At 41.5% G+C, this 15000-nt stretch overlaps 1 protein-coding gene and 1 pseudogene across 1 annotated transcript; both read left to right on the top strand.

The window, feature by feature from the left end:
* Positions 1-1632, top strand: part of LOC138040601 (ATP-binding cassette sub-family C member 4-like) — a 40414-nt pseudogene extending 38782 nt beyond the window's left edge.
* Positions 1633-12701: 11069 nt separating this feature from the next.
* Positions 12702-13340, top strand: LOC138041493 (nuclease SbcCD subunit C-like). Its single transcript, XM_068887241.1, has one exon. It carries the CDS (start codon positions 12702-12704, stop codon positions 13338-13340), a length of 639 nt encoding a protein of 212 aa, XP_068743342.1.
* Positions 13341-15000: the final 1660 nt, after the last annotated feature.

Consider the following 15000-nt stretch of genomic DNA (forward strand, 5'->3'; position numbering starts at 1 on the left):
CAATCTCCGATAACCCATACATCCGACAATTGACAAGCAACAGATATACGTTTATATAAAAATGGCACACGGGAAATATGGTGTCTGAATCGGTACCTCCTTTCCTTTTGATCATAGCACAGACGCTTTAATCCAGGAGACCATACGTAGCAAGTTCCAAAGCTGTACAGTTTTAACCATTGCTCATCGACTCAACACCATTATGGACTCAGACAGAGTTATGGTAAGTATGATTAAGAGCAGCCCGAGAACTAAGGGTATCTGATAAAGTGGCACAAGGGTACCTGCAATGGCTTTCCGCCGCTTCCTTTCTTTTCTGTTTATCTGCGACTTTTCCCAACTTCTCTTCTTCCGACTGTCTTTTTGTCAATACCGTGCATTATCCTAGAAATATTACACATTTGCCAATCAGAGCTAAGCATTTCCTATGAATACATTCAATATGGTTATTAAATGGTTTTCTATGGAGTACGGGTGAGTATTTCACTTGAAATTTATGGTATTTTGTATGCAACTTGCTGAAAGTCTTGTTGGATACAAATAACATAAATTTTAAGTGACATATTCACCCGTATTCCATAGGAAACCATTAAATAGCCAGTAAATACCTCTTAGTCACTTGTTGTTCCTGAGGCCTAAGGTGCTTCTGTTGAAACCGAATACGCTTCGAACATATAGGATTCCCCAGTTCTTTCTTTTTCTCTTTCTATCTTAAATTTGCAGGTTCTGGACGAGGGAAAGCTAGTTGAATTTAGCGACACATATTTACTACTCCAAAACAAGGGAGGCTTGTTTTGCAAAATGGTAGCACACACCAGCAAACATTTAGCAACGAAACTTCACGATGTAGCGCGTCAAGCATTCCTTTCTCGGCACAAACTCTCTGAAGATAGTGATTTAAATGCATTTTGTGCATCGCTTGACGAGCAAACGCCAATACAGCAAGAAAAACAAAAACCTCAACAACAATTACTCGAGGACGGAGACGATTTCGATCAACTTTCTCCGATTGTCAGAAGAAGTTCTTCGCAGGAAAAAGAAAAGTTGTTGGGCGAACCAAGTGCTTAGTGCTCCTCGAGAAAAGATCTTTAACAGGCTGCACATGGAGGCGATTCGCTAATCTCTGGAAGACTGTCATTTAAATTCCGCGTAGCTTTTAAACAAATTTCCCACAGCTTGAGCAATCCTGAGCCATTTCAGATGCCACATTGTTTATTTATTTTGTCCCTTGCTCCATTATTTGCATAGTTCAAGTATCAACATCCCTTTAATCGGCTCAGTTTTTTTTATTCTTTCGCCAATGAGAAATCCGCAATTGCTCCAGGTAATTAAAGTTGAAGCCATATTTTGTAACGGAGAGAGGTTTGGTTTCAAGAGCCCTCCCTTTCTCATAAACTATTCCTCATTTTCAAATTTGTGTCTCCCATAAAATGACCATTACATTATACTCTCTACTGGAAAATTTACATGATTTACTTGTTCGAACATCAGTGAAGAAAGTCTCGTGAAAATTTTATTAACATGGTTCTTGAAACCTTTTTGAAAACTCCACTTCCATGTCATTTACATGCTCTTCAACTTGAACTTCCGAAATAATGATTTTCAGTCACTATTTACAGTTAATTTACATGATAAACTGAAGCATGAAAGTTTCATGGAAATTCGATTTACAGGGTTGTAACAATTTACATGTTATTTACAGGATATTTTAAACCCATTTACATTATTAACATACTGTAAATTCATTGGAAACAATCTAAGTGTTATTTACATGTTCCTCCATTTATACTTCAAGAACATGACCATGTCAATTACTGTTTACAGGTTATTTACCTGATTCACTCCAACATGTAAATACCTTGTAAATCTTAGTTTACGAAATCTTAAGGTGTAAATTGTAATTTACAAAACATGTAAATCCAAATTTACACTTTGGAAACTGGATTTACATGTGCCTGTAAATTTTCAAGTTTTCCAGTGATGTGCGGCTGCGGCGTGAGTTGCCTTAAGTTTCGCCTAAAAACAATTGCTGAAATTGGGTTATCACAAGGGGTGGACTATGAGAAAATTCCATATTTAACATATTTAAGAAGTAAAAGTGTTTGTCGTATGATTACTGCCAAAAAAAAAAAAAAATTCCAGTGTGACAATTTAATTGACCACATTAGTAATAGTACAAATTACTACATACCGGTAACATAACATGATTTGACATAGTATGAGTTAATTGCCTGACCCTTGCCTGACATGGTCATGTTTTGTTCTATTTCTCGCCTGTTGTGCGACAAATCAAGAAATGGACTCAGGTGTGTTTACGTGTCAGGGTTTCCATTAAGTTTGAAAGTAGAAGGGACCTTGTGACAGAGTGAGCAGGCACCCCTAGATATAGTCTGGCTTTTGATCTTGAGACCTCCTTTGAGCAATGGCGGGTACTGTACTCAGTGCAAGACGGGTGCTAGTACCCAGGTCCCAGATTCTAATAAAACCCTTGCATGCAGGTTAGTTCAAGCTCCTGTGGTGGTGCAACTGTTAATACATGTAAATTAAGAGGCTATTAACTTTAAGCTAAAAGAGTAGAGACACCCTTTTTATACAGGGCATTTTTTTTTGACGAATGCTAAATACATACTCTCAAGAAACTCGGTGCAGACATGTTGGCTTTCTTGGATACTCTAGGTTAACCATGTAATGTACCTCAAACAGAGCAGAAAGACTCTGTTTGTATGAACTTACTTCCAGAAGAGCCTCATTGTCAACAATAAAGAAAAGCTGTTGTTCATAATCGTCGGTCCCTGGACAAAGCATATGAACATCCCCACTTAAGGTAATTCCCTTGACATTTTTCTACTATTAACTTTTTTGGAAACTTGGCATAATTAACATTCATGATATGAACATTAAAAAAATGCGATAAAAAAATGGGGTCACCATGCTTGTTTACGCGTCAGCAGGCTCTTTAAATGGGGTATTTTTACTGTTTTCGCGTTAAAAATTGGAATCACCTTCATGAAGAATTAAGTCTTGGTTACTTCAAAGACACAAAATTTTATTTTGAAAATAAAGCTTCTTTTATTTACATAAGAAGTAATGCCTCATTTACGCCGACTTTGATTCCCTGGTTGTGGGAATAGTGCATTTTTTGGGACAGTTCCGTGGTTAGCTTGAAGTCCTCGCCTTGGGTAAAATACACCCAGTACGGAAATGTTTTCCAAAAAAAATTCATGTTCTACTATCAAACTTTTTTTCTTCTTCAAATATGTTCTTTATTAGACTGTTCTTAGCAAATACCTGAAAAAAAAATCGGGGGTCACCGTGCTCGTTTGAGAGAAAAGGAGCATTTATTTCGGGTTTAGTTTGAGCGAAATCTCTTACGTTTTGTATGCGCACGTGCTCATGTGCGCGCGCTGATGACGCGAGAATCGTGCGCAGTAGGGTTGCGCAATGCAATACTAAGGAATTACCTTAAAACTGTTTAATTCACATAATCGTTTAAGTAACATCGTCAAATTCCTTTGGGAGAGCAGAGAGATGCACCAAGAAAGGTCAATGAAATTACCGTTATGTATCAAGCAAAATAAAAACTGCAAAAGCCAAACGTTCTTCATGAGGTTAAGACTAGTCATCCTTAATGCACTTTATATTCCATTTTTCCAGATGATCGGAGGTCAGTACCTATTTTGAACCATCAAATTTGACAGATTGGGATGTAACAATATTATATATACATTGTATATTATCCTGAGAATGTTCATTTCCCATCTTACCCCCCAAGTAATGTCATCCTTTCCTCACTGCCAAAGGCTTTCTGTAGGGTGGCCAGCACCATACAAGGTTTGAAATGGTACTTTTCTCTTCAACTCTCTGACTAGTAATGGCAAAAAGCCTAAGACTGTTGATTTTAACACTTCTACAACCTTAAACTCAGACACCAAACCAACCAGCCCTCCAGGTCTGGAGGTTGGTCGCTGGACTAACACCCCAGTCCCGGAAAATAGACTTGTTACAGAAACCGCAACAACAAATCCAGAAAACAACTTTGCTCCGGGAGAGTCCTCTCCAGTAGAGCCTATGATGCGGGCTGGTGAAAGCCTTCGGAAAGCCAGTGCGCAGACAACTCTTCTGACAGCCAAAATGAAGACCAGAATAGGGACCTGGAACATCCGAACCTTATATGAGGCAGGGAAATCTGCACAAGTGAGCAGGGAAATGCATCGCTACAACCTCAAGATGCTAGGGCTGTGTGAAACACCCTAGAACGGCACTGGACGAACGCGACTGACGAGTGGTGACACTATCATCTACTCTGGACATGAGGAAGGACACCCACACCTTCATGGAGTGGCCCTGCTTCTGACACCTGAGGCAGCACAGGCACTGCTCTCCTGGGAGCCAGTATCACCGAGGCTCTTGACCGCAAGGTTCAACTCCAAGGGGAGGAAAGTCACCGTCATCTAGTGCTACGCACCCACCAACGCAGCAGTGACAGAGGAAAAGGAGGCATTCTATGAACAGCTCCAGGCAGTGATGGATAAGCTGCCAAGAAGGGACCTGAAGATCCTAATGGGTGACCTCAACGCTAAAGTGGGGGCAGACAACACCAACAGAGAACTCGTCATGGAAAAACATGGAGAGCTACTCACTGAGTTCTGCACCTTCAACGACCTGGTCATTGGAGGCACCGTGTTCCAGCACAAGCAGATCCACATGACGACATGGACATCACCAGATGGGAGGACTGTGAACCAAATCGATCACGTCACCATCGGAAGAAAGTGGAGGAGAAGCTTGCTGGACTTCAGAGTCAAACGAGGAGTAGACGCAGCCTCGGACCATCACTTGGTGGTGGCAGACCTGAAAGTCAAGCTGAAAGTCTACAGAGACCGAGCAGACAGGCCATCCCACAAATACAACGTACACAGCCTGAAAGACAAAACAAAAGCTGAAGTCTACCATTGTGAAACTGAGAAACCGGTTTAGCGCACTCGCCCACCAACCAGAAGAATCAGTAGAGGAGACATGGTGTGGCCTTAGGGACACCTGGAAGGTCACATGTAATGAGGTCCTGGGGAAGAAAACTAGACAACACAAAGAGTGGCTGTCAGCCAATACCTGGATCCTCATCAAAGAGAGGAAACAGCTAAAGAACGACATCAAACAGACCCAAGACCTGCAACAGAATCAAGATCTACAGGCTCCCCCTGGGAGCTGAACCGACAGGTCAAGAAAAGCACCAGAGCGGACAAGAGGAGATTCATACACGACCTCACAGAAGAAACAGGAACAGCAGATGGCAAAAGTGACGTGAAGAGGCTGTATGAGATCACAAGAACACTGTCAGGGAAAAACAAGGCCCCCTCAAGACCAGTGAAAGACAAGAACGGCGAGACCATCACAGATGAAGCCAAAGAGAGAGCAAGATGGGCAGAACACTTCCAAGAGATTCTCAACAGACCCCCACCTCAAGTCCCACCTGACATCCCACCAGCAGCAAACCAGCTAGCGGTGAGCATCAATCCACCAACCAAGGCCGAGGTCAGCAAAGCTATCAAGTCCTTGAAGTCAGGCAAGGCAGCAGGCCCAGACGGCATTCCACCAGAAGCACTAAAGGCGGACGTCCAGACCTCCACGGAGATGATCCATCCACTCCTGATGAAGATCTGGGAGAACGAGCAGATCCCAGTGGAATGGAAGAAAGGGTACCTGGTAAAACTGCCGAAGAAAGGGGACCTGTCATCATGTAACAAATGGCGGGATATCATGCTGCTCTCCATCCCAAGCAAGATCCTGACAAGAATCATCCTGGAGAGAATCAAGAAGGCCCTGGACGAAACTCTACGAGAGGAGCAGGCAGGTTTTCGTCAAGACAGATCCTGCACAGACCATATCGCCACGCTGCGAATCATCATTGAGCAGTCGCTGGAATCGCAGACCCACGGCTACGGCAACTGTACGGCAACTCCAGCTGCCAAGTCATACACGACGGGAAGTTGACGGACACATTCCAGGTACAGACCGGTGTTCGTCAAGGCTGTATACTGTCGCCGACCATCTTCCTTCTGGTAGTCGACTGGATTATGAAGCAGACAACATCAGATAAGAAGACCGGCATCCAGTGGACTTTCACCAAACAGCTGGAGGAGCTGGACTTCGCTGACGACATTAGCCTTCTCTCACACAGACACCAGGACGCACAAGAGAAGCTGTCCCGCCTCGCCGAAGAAGCTGAGAAGACGGGCCTCAATATCAACATCGAGAAGACGGTGGTGATGCGAATAAACAACAAGAAACAAGACTCCATCACACTCCACGACGAAGACCTGAACGAGGTGGAGACGTTTGTCTACCTGGGCAGTGTCGTCAACACAGATGGAGGAACAGACGGATCAAGAGCCGGATCAATAAGGCCAGACATGCATTCAACACCCTCCGCCCCATTTGGAATTCTTCAGCCCTCTCCCTCCACAACAAGATCAGAATCTTCAACACCAACATCAAGTCTGTCTTACTGTATGGCTCCGAAACATGGAGAACTACTAAATCAAACACCCACAAGCTGCAGACCATTATCAACAGATGCCTCAGAAACATCATGAACATCAGATGGCCAGACGTCATTTCCAACGCCGACCTCTGGGACAAGACTGGTCAAAGCCCCATTGAAGTGGAGATCAAAAAAAGGAAGTGGGGGTGGATCGGCCACACACTCAGGAAGTCCCCCTCAAACGTCACCAAGCAAGCCCTCGACTGGAATCCACAAGGAAAGCGTAAAGTAGGAAGACCGAAACAGACCTGGTGCAGGAGCACTGATGCAGAGGTGAATGCCATTGGTACGACATGGGCACAGCTGAGGAGGACTTCACAGAACCGAGTGCGTTGGAGGAGTGTTGTTGCGGCCCTATGTTCCACAGGGAACCTAAAGGCTTAAGTCAAGACAACCTTGAACCTAAACACTTCTTTTGTTGGCATAAAAAATAAATTACATTAGAAACTGTTGACAACTGTACATACCAACATGAAGAAGTCAGTCTGACTTCAAAATAGACAGTATAATTTACTGACAAACTTAACCGTCAACTGACAAAATTTAAATTGAGTGGATGTGTGGAATATGTTCTCAAGTGACTAGAAATACTGCACAGTCTGCAACGTTACCGTCTACGTTTGTTTCACAAAATAGTTATAATTTATCGGAAATATAGGCTGCTGTAAAGTTGCTAGCAAACACACTGTAAAAGCATAAAGTCTGTGTCTAGATAATGAAACTAAATGAGCCAGGTAGTTCATTGATGCCAGCACTTCGCTCTGTTTTCTGTAGAGTAACAAGGGGTATCACTGATCCCCTTTAACCCATTGACCCCTGGGAGTGAGACTTGACAGATTTTACTCTGTCTAATGCCAGGGAGATTCTAGTCGTCAACTGGGGTCATCCTAGGGCGTTTGAGGTGTCAATGAGTTAATTAAGCAGTCAAAAACATTGTCGCTTCCATTAAATGGGATGCTAACCGATCACAGAATTTGTTACAAAGCCTTATCAAACATTCATCCTCATCGACAAAGGAGGCCGAGAAGAGAGGTTGGATAAAGACCTGGCCTCAGTTGTTCAAAAAGTGGATAGCACTACCCACCAGGCCCCAGTTGTTAAAATGATGGATAGTGCTATCAGCCGGATAAATCACTATTCAGTGGATAAGTAATAGCTGAACCAACTGCACTTTCCAGTGTATAGTGATTTGTCCGGTGGATATCGTTATCCACCTTTAAACCAACTGGGGCCAGATAAATCACTATCCAGCAGGTAAACACTACCAAAACTAATTGAGTTATCAACAAAACAAAGTTCAAAGTTCAAGTTTATTTATTATTATTATTATTATTATTATTATTATTATTATTATTATTATTATTATTATTATTATTATTGTTATTACATTATCCAGTAGGTAGTGATTTATCCAGTGGATAGCACTATCCACCCTTCAAACAACTGGGGCCAGAACTCATACAGTCAACCAACCTTTGAAGTCTCAAACACTTGACCACTGTGGCTTTAATAAGCAAATAATAATCGCCACTGTAATTAATACAGTGGGCTGAGCAATTACGGACAAAAAAACTCCTTATGTAGTAGTATGTTAAGGCACATGTACTTCAGAAAAAAGTACTTAATTACTCAAGAAAATGGTGTCATTTTTGTAACTGACTCTTAAGTGCTACAAGTAATAGGCTCTAGAGGATGGTCAAGCTTTATATTAGACCTTTTTATTTTATTTTATCATAATTGTAAGCTAAGTATTTGCATAACAAAATCAACAACTGAAGTTTCCATTTTTTCTAAGTACATGTACCTAAAATGTAAGACAAGTTCCATTGGATGTGAGTTGTACATCTCATTTCATTGATTTGATTCTCTATATCTGATCTGGCCTCTTCTTCCAATGGAGTTTGAGAACAGTACAGTGTAATGAACCCAAATGAAATGCGAGTAGAATTTTCAAACTACCGAATTGAAAGGATTGCTTTGCGTGCCAGAGAGACGGGCCTTCCACGATATTTTCAAAGCGTTCAACAGCACTGTCACAAGCCAAACGAGTTCTCTTTGCGTCAGTAACTCTTTCTCTACCCAAAAACTCATCTGCTAAAGGTTCTCGCACCTTTCCAGGAACTCACATGTACGTAAGTAACTATACGAGAAGATCTTATGGATTCATATAATAATAATATACAGCAATTTGAAGACTCGGTATGACTACATTTTAAAGACATAATTACTCAGTGAGAGACGATTCCATTCCATTAGATTTAATAGGTTCTCGCTCTTTGCTTTGGCTCCAAACTAATCAACGAACCAATCCAAACAATCATTAACAATCATACCCGACAGTGCTCTGTGAAACCCCTCGCGGCACTCGCCTCGAGACCGAAATCGATTGCTCATGCTCAGACTTTCAATCAATCAAAAACTGTATCCAAACGGATTATCTTAGAGTCTCTCGTAACCCGACCCGCTAGTTAAGGGGAACGAAGACTCTGGGAACGAGATTGACTAAAATCAAGTTATGCAAATTGTAAAAATCTGACGTCGACAGTGTTTTACTCAGTTTACGCAAGAGACAACGGATTTATTTTTTGCTCTTTGTGTCGTTTTTGCTGTTTGCAATGGCAGGATAGTCTTCCTTCTCAGCAGTTACAGATGGTATGTGCGGAAGTAGTCGTGGATTTACAAATTGTGTAGCCCTAAACAGCTGCGACGGCGATATCAGTTCGCATCTTCAAAATCACCACCTGTCAAGGAAAAATGTTTGTGAAAAGGATGTAATCCTGGCAAGAGCAGGTATTCTTGAGCTCACAGAAGAACAGGTTAAAAATATGACGGTTTGTCCAGCTCACCGTTTTAGCCTGGGAAAATTACTGGCAAGCCCCTAAGACCTGCCAGTATCCAAGACATCGTGGGAAGAAAACGGCGGTGACTGGAACACATGTAATTAATTTCAAGCTAGCCAGGGAAATAAGAAACATCTTTGGAGAAGCTACACAGTTGATTCGTGTAAGTTTTAGCTTTGAAGATTTTATTTTGGAACCACTGTGTATTGCTTACGTTTGATGGCCCGAACGATGATACAGACTTCATTTTCCCATGAGTCATTTCACGAGTGTGCTTTGGGTGCCTAGTTTGGAGACTATTGGACACCCTGCCGCAATGAAATATAGTCTGTTCTGAATATTACACAAAATTTAAAACAACAACATTAACAAAACTTGCTCATTTTTTTTAAAAAGTTGCTTAGCAATACAACTTCCTGCTGTTTGTTCAGGGTTTACTTTTTCGAGTAGGAGGGGGCAGCTGGGCGTGGTATATAATTGTGTGATCTTCATGTCGCGGATTCTAGGTATTTTACAAACACGTATGAGAAAGTTTATTAATATTTATTTTGCACAACGTGCAGGAAGAAACACAGTGAAGACGTTGCTCAAAAAACAGATTGGCTGTACCCAAAGGAACCTGAAGAAAAGACATCCCTCCATAGGTGTGTGGAAAATACAATCCGTTTTGAAAACGAGGGAAAATCACTTTTACCGTCGCATTTAGTGATATCGTGACATTACTTTTTCATAGACCTGCCAAAGAGGCTGCCATGGAAACCATCGTCTCCTCGACCCCTTTCCGTGAGCCTCCAACTCCTCAGAAGATCCCCGCCACTCTATGCTGGACTCAAGGAACGTATGCCGAGTCTCCTCCAACACACTCAGTTACAGATACAGTTCGCGTGTATAACTCAGCTGTGGACGGGATTGCAAATCTCACTGCACAGGAAACAAAACGTGAGCCTCTTATCTCTCAAATGAAAACCCCCTTGAACAACTTGAGCAAAGCAGAACAGCTAAATGTTGGCTAGTGAAGACTGTTTGCTAATGTGTAGTGCAATAGCACCAGGAAGTGGCGAGGAGCTCCTCAAGTCCATGGCTCAGTCTACACAAAGAGAAAAGTTTGAAGGTTCACCACCTGGTGATCTAGTGGTACTTATGACTGCATACAAGAACGCTAAGACTAAGAATTTAAAGAGACAGATACTAAGCCTTTACGCTTATAGGTATCCCATGAACATGCTGCAAAAAATTCACCAACCATACGGAAAATTATCTACATGGGAAATAAAGCAAGCACGCTCTCATGCTAATCTAATCTAAGCGGCCCTAGTACAACCCCTGAAGTTACAACCAAGCACCGCGTACATCTTGACATGAGTAAGGTCGATTACTTTGTGGAGTTTACAAATAGACCGTACTTCTATCAAGACGTTTCTTATAGTAGTAAAATACTAATCCTCGAAAGTGGCGACAGGAAAAAGATGCCTAACGTTGTGAGGACAGTGACTAGATCTACAATGATTGAACAATACTTTGAGTATTGCAAAGAACAATGTCACGAACCACTGAGTAGATCAACAACTTTGTTCAAAATCCTGGAGGTTTGGGAGGCCTCTCAGCGTAAGTCGCTCCAGGGCTTGGACAATACAGCAGCTGATGGCACGGCGGGATTTCAGACTCTTGAGACACTGGTTGAAACTCTTGGGAAAGGAGGAATGGAGAAGCAGTGGTGTCTTGATGTTCGCAGAAAGCCCAGAGATGCAAAACGCTATCTCAAGACTGACTTCCGCGTACATTGCCAGCCTCATGATTCTACTTGCGCTGACCACTGTCGACATTTTGCGCTCAGTTAGCCTGTCGAAGCCGATTTGTAGCAACCCTGTTCACATGAGCACGTATACAGTTGCGATGACTGCCAAGGGATGAAGAATGTACTTCAAGAAGTCAGACTGGGAATCGAAGGGTCAACCTGTACACCTTACAGTTCAGAACAACGAAAAGATCTACTATATGACTTTGACCGAGCAAAGTCAGACATCTTGCTGTGAAAAGCCCACGTTATTCGTTCGAGAAACCAGAAAGAGGCTAAACAAGATGCACTTAGAGCAGCCGACGACACGTCAGCTATTCTAATAATGGACTGGGCCATGAAATTTCTTCAAATTAGATATAGTGAGAAGCAGTCCGATTGATATGGAAAACGAGGCCTTAGCTGGCAGATATCCACGGCCATAACCAAGAACGCTAGCACTGGGAAAGTTGAGCTGAAATTATATGCGTATATCTTTGATTCGTGTCAGCAGGACTGGTATGCAGTCTGCTCAACCCTTGAAAACACACTGGAGGTTGTAAAAAAGGATCACCCCCAGATTACCCGAGTCAGTCTTAGAAGTGACGGCTGTTACCATAAAAACTTCCTCTTGGCGGCCGTAAGAGATGCTGGGAAACGAGTTAGTGTTACTGTCATGCAGTATGACGTTTCTGAGCCACAGTACGGAAAAAATGTGTGCGATAGGATCCTTTGTCCGATGAAATCAGCGATCCGACGATATTGCAGTGAGGGAAACGGCGTTCTCTCTGCAGAGATGCGTATAGCGCTTTCCGAACGTCCTGTTCGAGGCACAACTGCTTGCGTGTGCTTAGTAAATGAGACTCAAAAAACACTCGAGGTAAATAAAGTGGATGGTTTCAGTAGGTATCATAACTTTAAATTTGAATTAACAGGAATTCGAGTGTGGAGAGCTTATGGCGTAGGGAAGGGTAAAGTAATTCCTTACCAAGGCGTTATCGTAAAGCCCCAAGGTCCGACAGCTCTTGTTGTAAATTTGTAGACTTTTTCTCAGTCAAGGAGGCTCAAATCCATAAGGCTATGTCAAGTGACGACGAACAAAGCAGCGGTCTCTTCTTTTGCTCTGAGCCTGGATGTCAGATGGTGTTTAAGAAATTCAGTGAGCTTGAGAGTCACCTTGATGTTGGCGAACACTGCCAAGTACGCAGTGGCTCCGAAACGGTGTATGACACAATCAGAAGAGACTGGGCCGATAAATTCCTTGCTGTTGATTGATAAATTCCTTACTGACAAGATTTCTTCGAAAAGAGAGATTGGGTCGGGCAAGATGGTGGAGTAGACGTGTTTATGTTAGCTCCGTTCTTGGATATGGCACATGGCCAAAAATATTAAAAGAAAAACGTGGAAAGGCTCCTCAACATCCTCTACTGAAGAAAACTTCTCGCCGGATGACAAAAGGATAAAACATAACGTATCATTCACAGATTCTGAGCGTAGTAGCGAGTCGGATGAGGTGCTCACTTTGCTGAACATGGCGGAGACGGTAATGCCAAAACTAGACCAAGTGTTAGAAAAGCTACAAAAATTAGAAGATCAAATGCAATCAGTGGACAAGAAAGTAAGTAGCCTTCAAGTTAAGGTCGAAAGTTTCGAGGTGTTTAAGAAGGAGACAGAAACGAAGATTAAAGAGCTTGAGGACGGTTTGAACTTCGCTAATGCAGAAAGAGAGTCGTTCAAGAAGAATTTTCAAGAAATACAGAGTCAAGTTCACCTTCTCAAAGACGAGAAACTGTATATGGAGGTTTATCAACGGCGTGAGAATCTTCGTTTCTTTGGAATTAAAGAAGAAAAAGATGTAAACGAAGACACGAGGGAGGTTTTGGAAGATGCTGATAATATAGAATTTCACAGGGTGCACCGAGTTGGGAAGCGGACTTCCTCTGCTGGAAAGCCGAGACAAATAATTGCGCGTTTCTTAAGATACCCTGATCGTGAGGAGGTCATGTCAAAGGCGAAGAAATTGAAAGGTAAAAACTTTGGAATCTCACCAGACCTTCCAAAAGAAATTCTAGAGCGTAGAAAGAAGAAGATGCATCGTTTTAAAAAGGCAAAAGAAGAGGGTAAGACGGTCTATTTTAGTAGGGCGGAGCCTGATAAGTTGTTTATTGACGGTGTTCAAATATAAAAACGTAAAATCTAAAACTTCAAGTCATGTATAAAACTATTTCTTTACCAAATTTGCATTTTTTTTTTCCAAGAACTGGGGTTTTTTTGTTTGCATTGTTACTAGGTGTTATGAGGATTGCAAGACCCTATGTGTTAGTAACTCTATATTTAACAGCTTTCGCTGGCTACTTTTTAACGATGTAATTATGTGTCGTAGTTTTGCTTTGTGCCTTTTGTTTTCTTTTTCGCATTTTAGCGGGCTAACTTTATATTGTTCTTGTGTGAGGGACATGCAGTGCACCCATGGCTTCAGCTTGATGTATGCAGATGCCTCTTGACGTATTTATTTTTCCGTTCTCTTCACTGAAATGACTCTTTGAAATCTTCACAAAACGGAATTTAAATTTTAGAATTCTATCTCTAAATGTTCGGGGGATTCGCTCTTTTGACAAAAGAAAGGCACTTTTTTACTGGTTAACAAAAGAGAGATCCCATATTATCTTTTTACAAGAAACTTACAGTACTCTAGACTTCGAAAAGTTTTGGAAGTCGCAGTGGAGGGGCAACATTTTCTTTAGTCATGGTTCGGAGCACAGTAGGGGGGTTATGATTCTGGTTAAGGAGAATTTCGATTGTGATATTGAAGAACGCCAAGAAGATGAACAAGGAAGATTTATTATTTTGAAAGGTGTCATTCAGGGATATAGTTTTGTTTTTGTCAATATTTATTCCCCAAATAAGACCAAAGATCAATGCATCTTCTTTGAGGAAATTCAAAAACAACTCGATAAATTAGAATTAGAGGATAATTGTGAAGTTATTATTGGAGGCGATTTCAATGTTATTTTCGATGCTGAGTTGGATGGAACTGGAGGCAACCTCAAGTAAGAGAATCCTGTAAAAAAAGTGAAGATTTGTGTTCATCTTATGATCTGATTGATATCTGGAGAATAAGAAATCCAGAGACTAAGCGCTTTACATGGAGACAAAAAAACCCTACAATACAGCGACGTTTGGACTTTTGGCTAATAAGCAGTAGTGTTCAAGAAGAGGTAGAAGATGTAGATGTTATTCCTGCAATAAGAACGGATCACTCCGCTATTACAATACATATAAACGGAATTGAAGAAACGGGACGGGGACCTTCTATTTGGAAATTCAATTCTAGTCTTTTAGAAGATGATGAATATATCTCTTTTATAACTGAAAATTACAGTGATTGGTTGGAAGATGGAAAAGAGATTCAGGATCCAAGGGTCCTTTGGGACTTCATTAAGTATAAAATCCGTTATGAAACTATTACCAATAGCAAACAGAAGGCTAGAATTAGAAGGGAGAAATTATTAGACTTAGAACAAAAAATTAAAGAGTGCACAGCAAAATGCGATGAACAGCCCAGTCACGAAAACTTGAGTGATCTGGAAATTTTAAAAACCGAATATGATAGTCAATATGATTATATAGCGTAAGGAGCAATAATTCGCTCGAGAGTAAATTGGTACGAATATGGCGAGAAAAGTAATAAGTACTTTTTGAACCTAGAAAATTCCAAAAAGAAAAAAGTTGTATTAGGAAGTTAGTGGGGTTTAATGATGAATGCATAATGGATCCGAAACAAATAATGACAGAGATTCATAGCTTTTATGCCAATCTTTATGATAAAGACTCTTGTCAACAGG

This window comes from Montipora capricornis, chromosome 3 (assembly GCF_036669925.1).
Source record: "Montipora capricornis isolate CH-2021 chromosome 3, ASM3666992v2, whole genome shotgun sequence".
Taxonomy (NCBI): Eukaryota; Metazoa; Cnidaria; class Anthozoa; order Scleractinia; family Acroporidae; genus Montipora; species Montipora capricornis.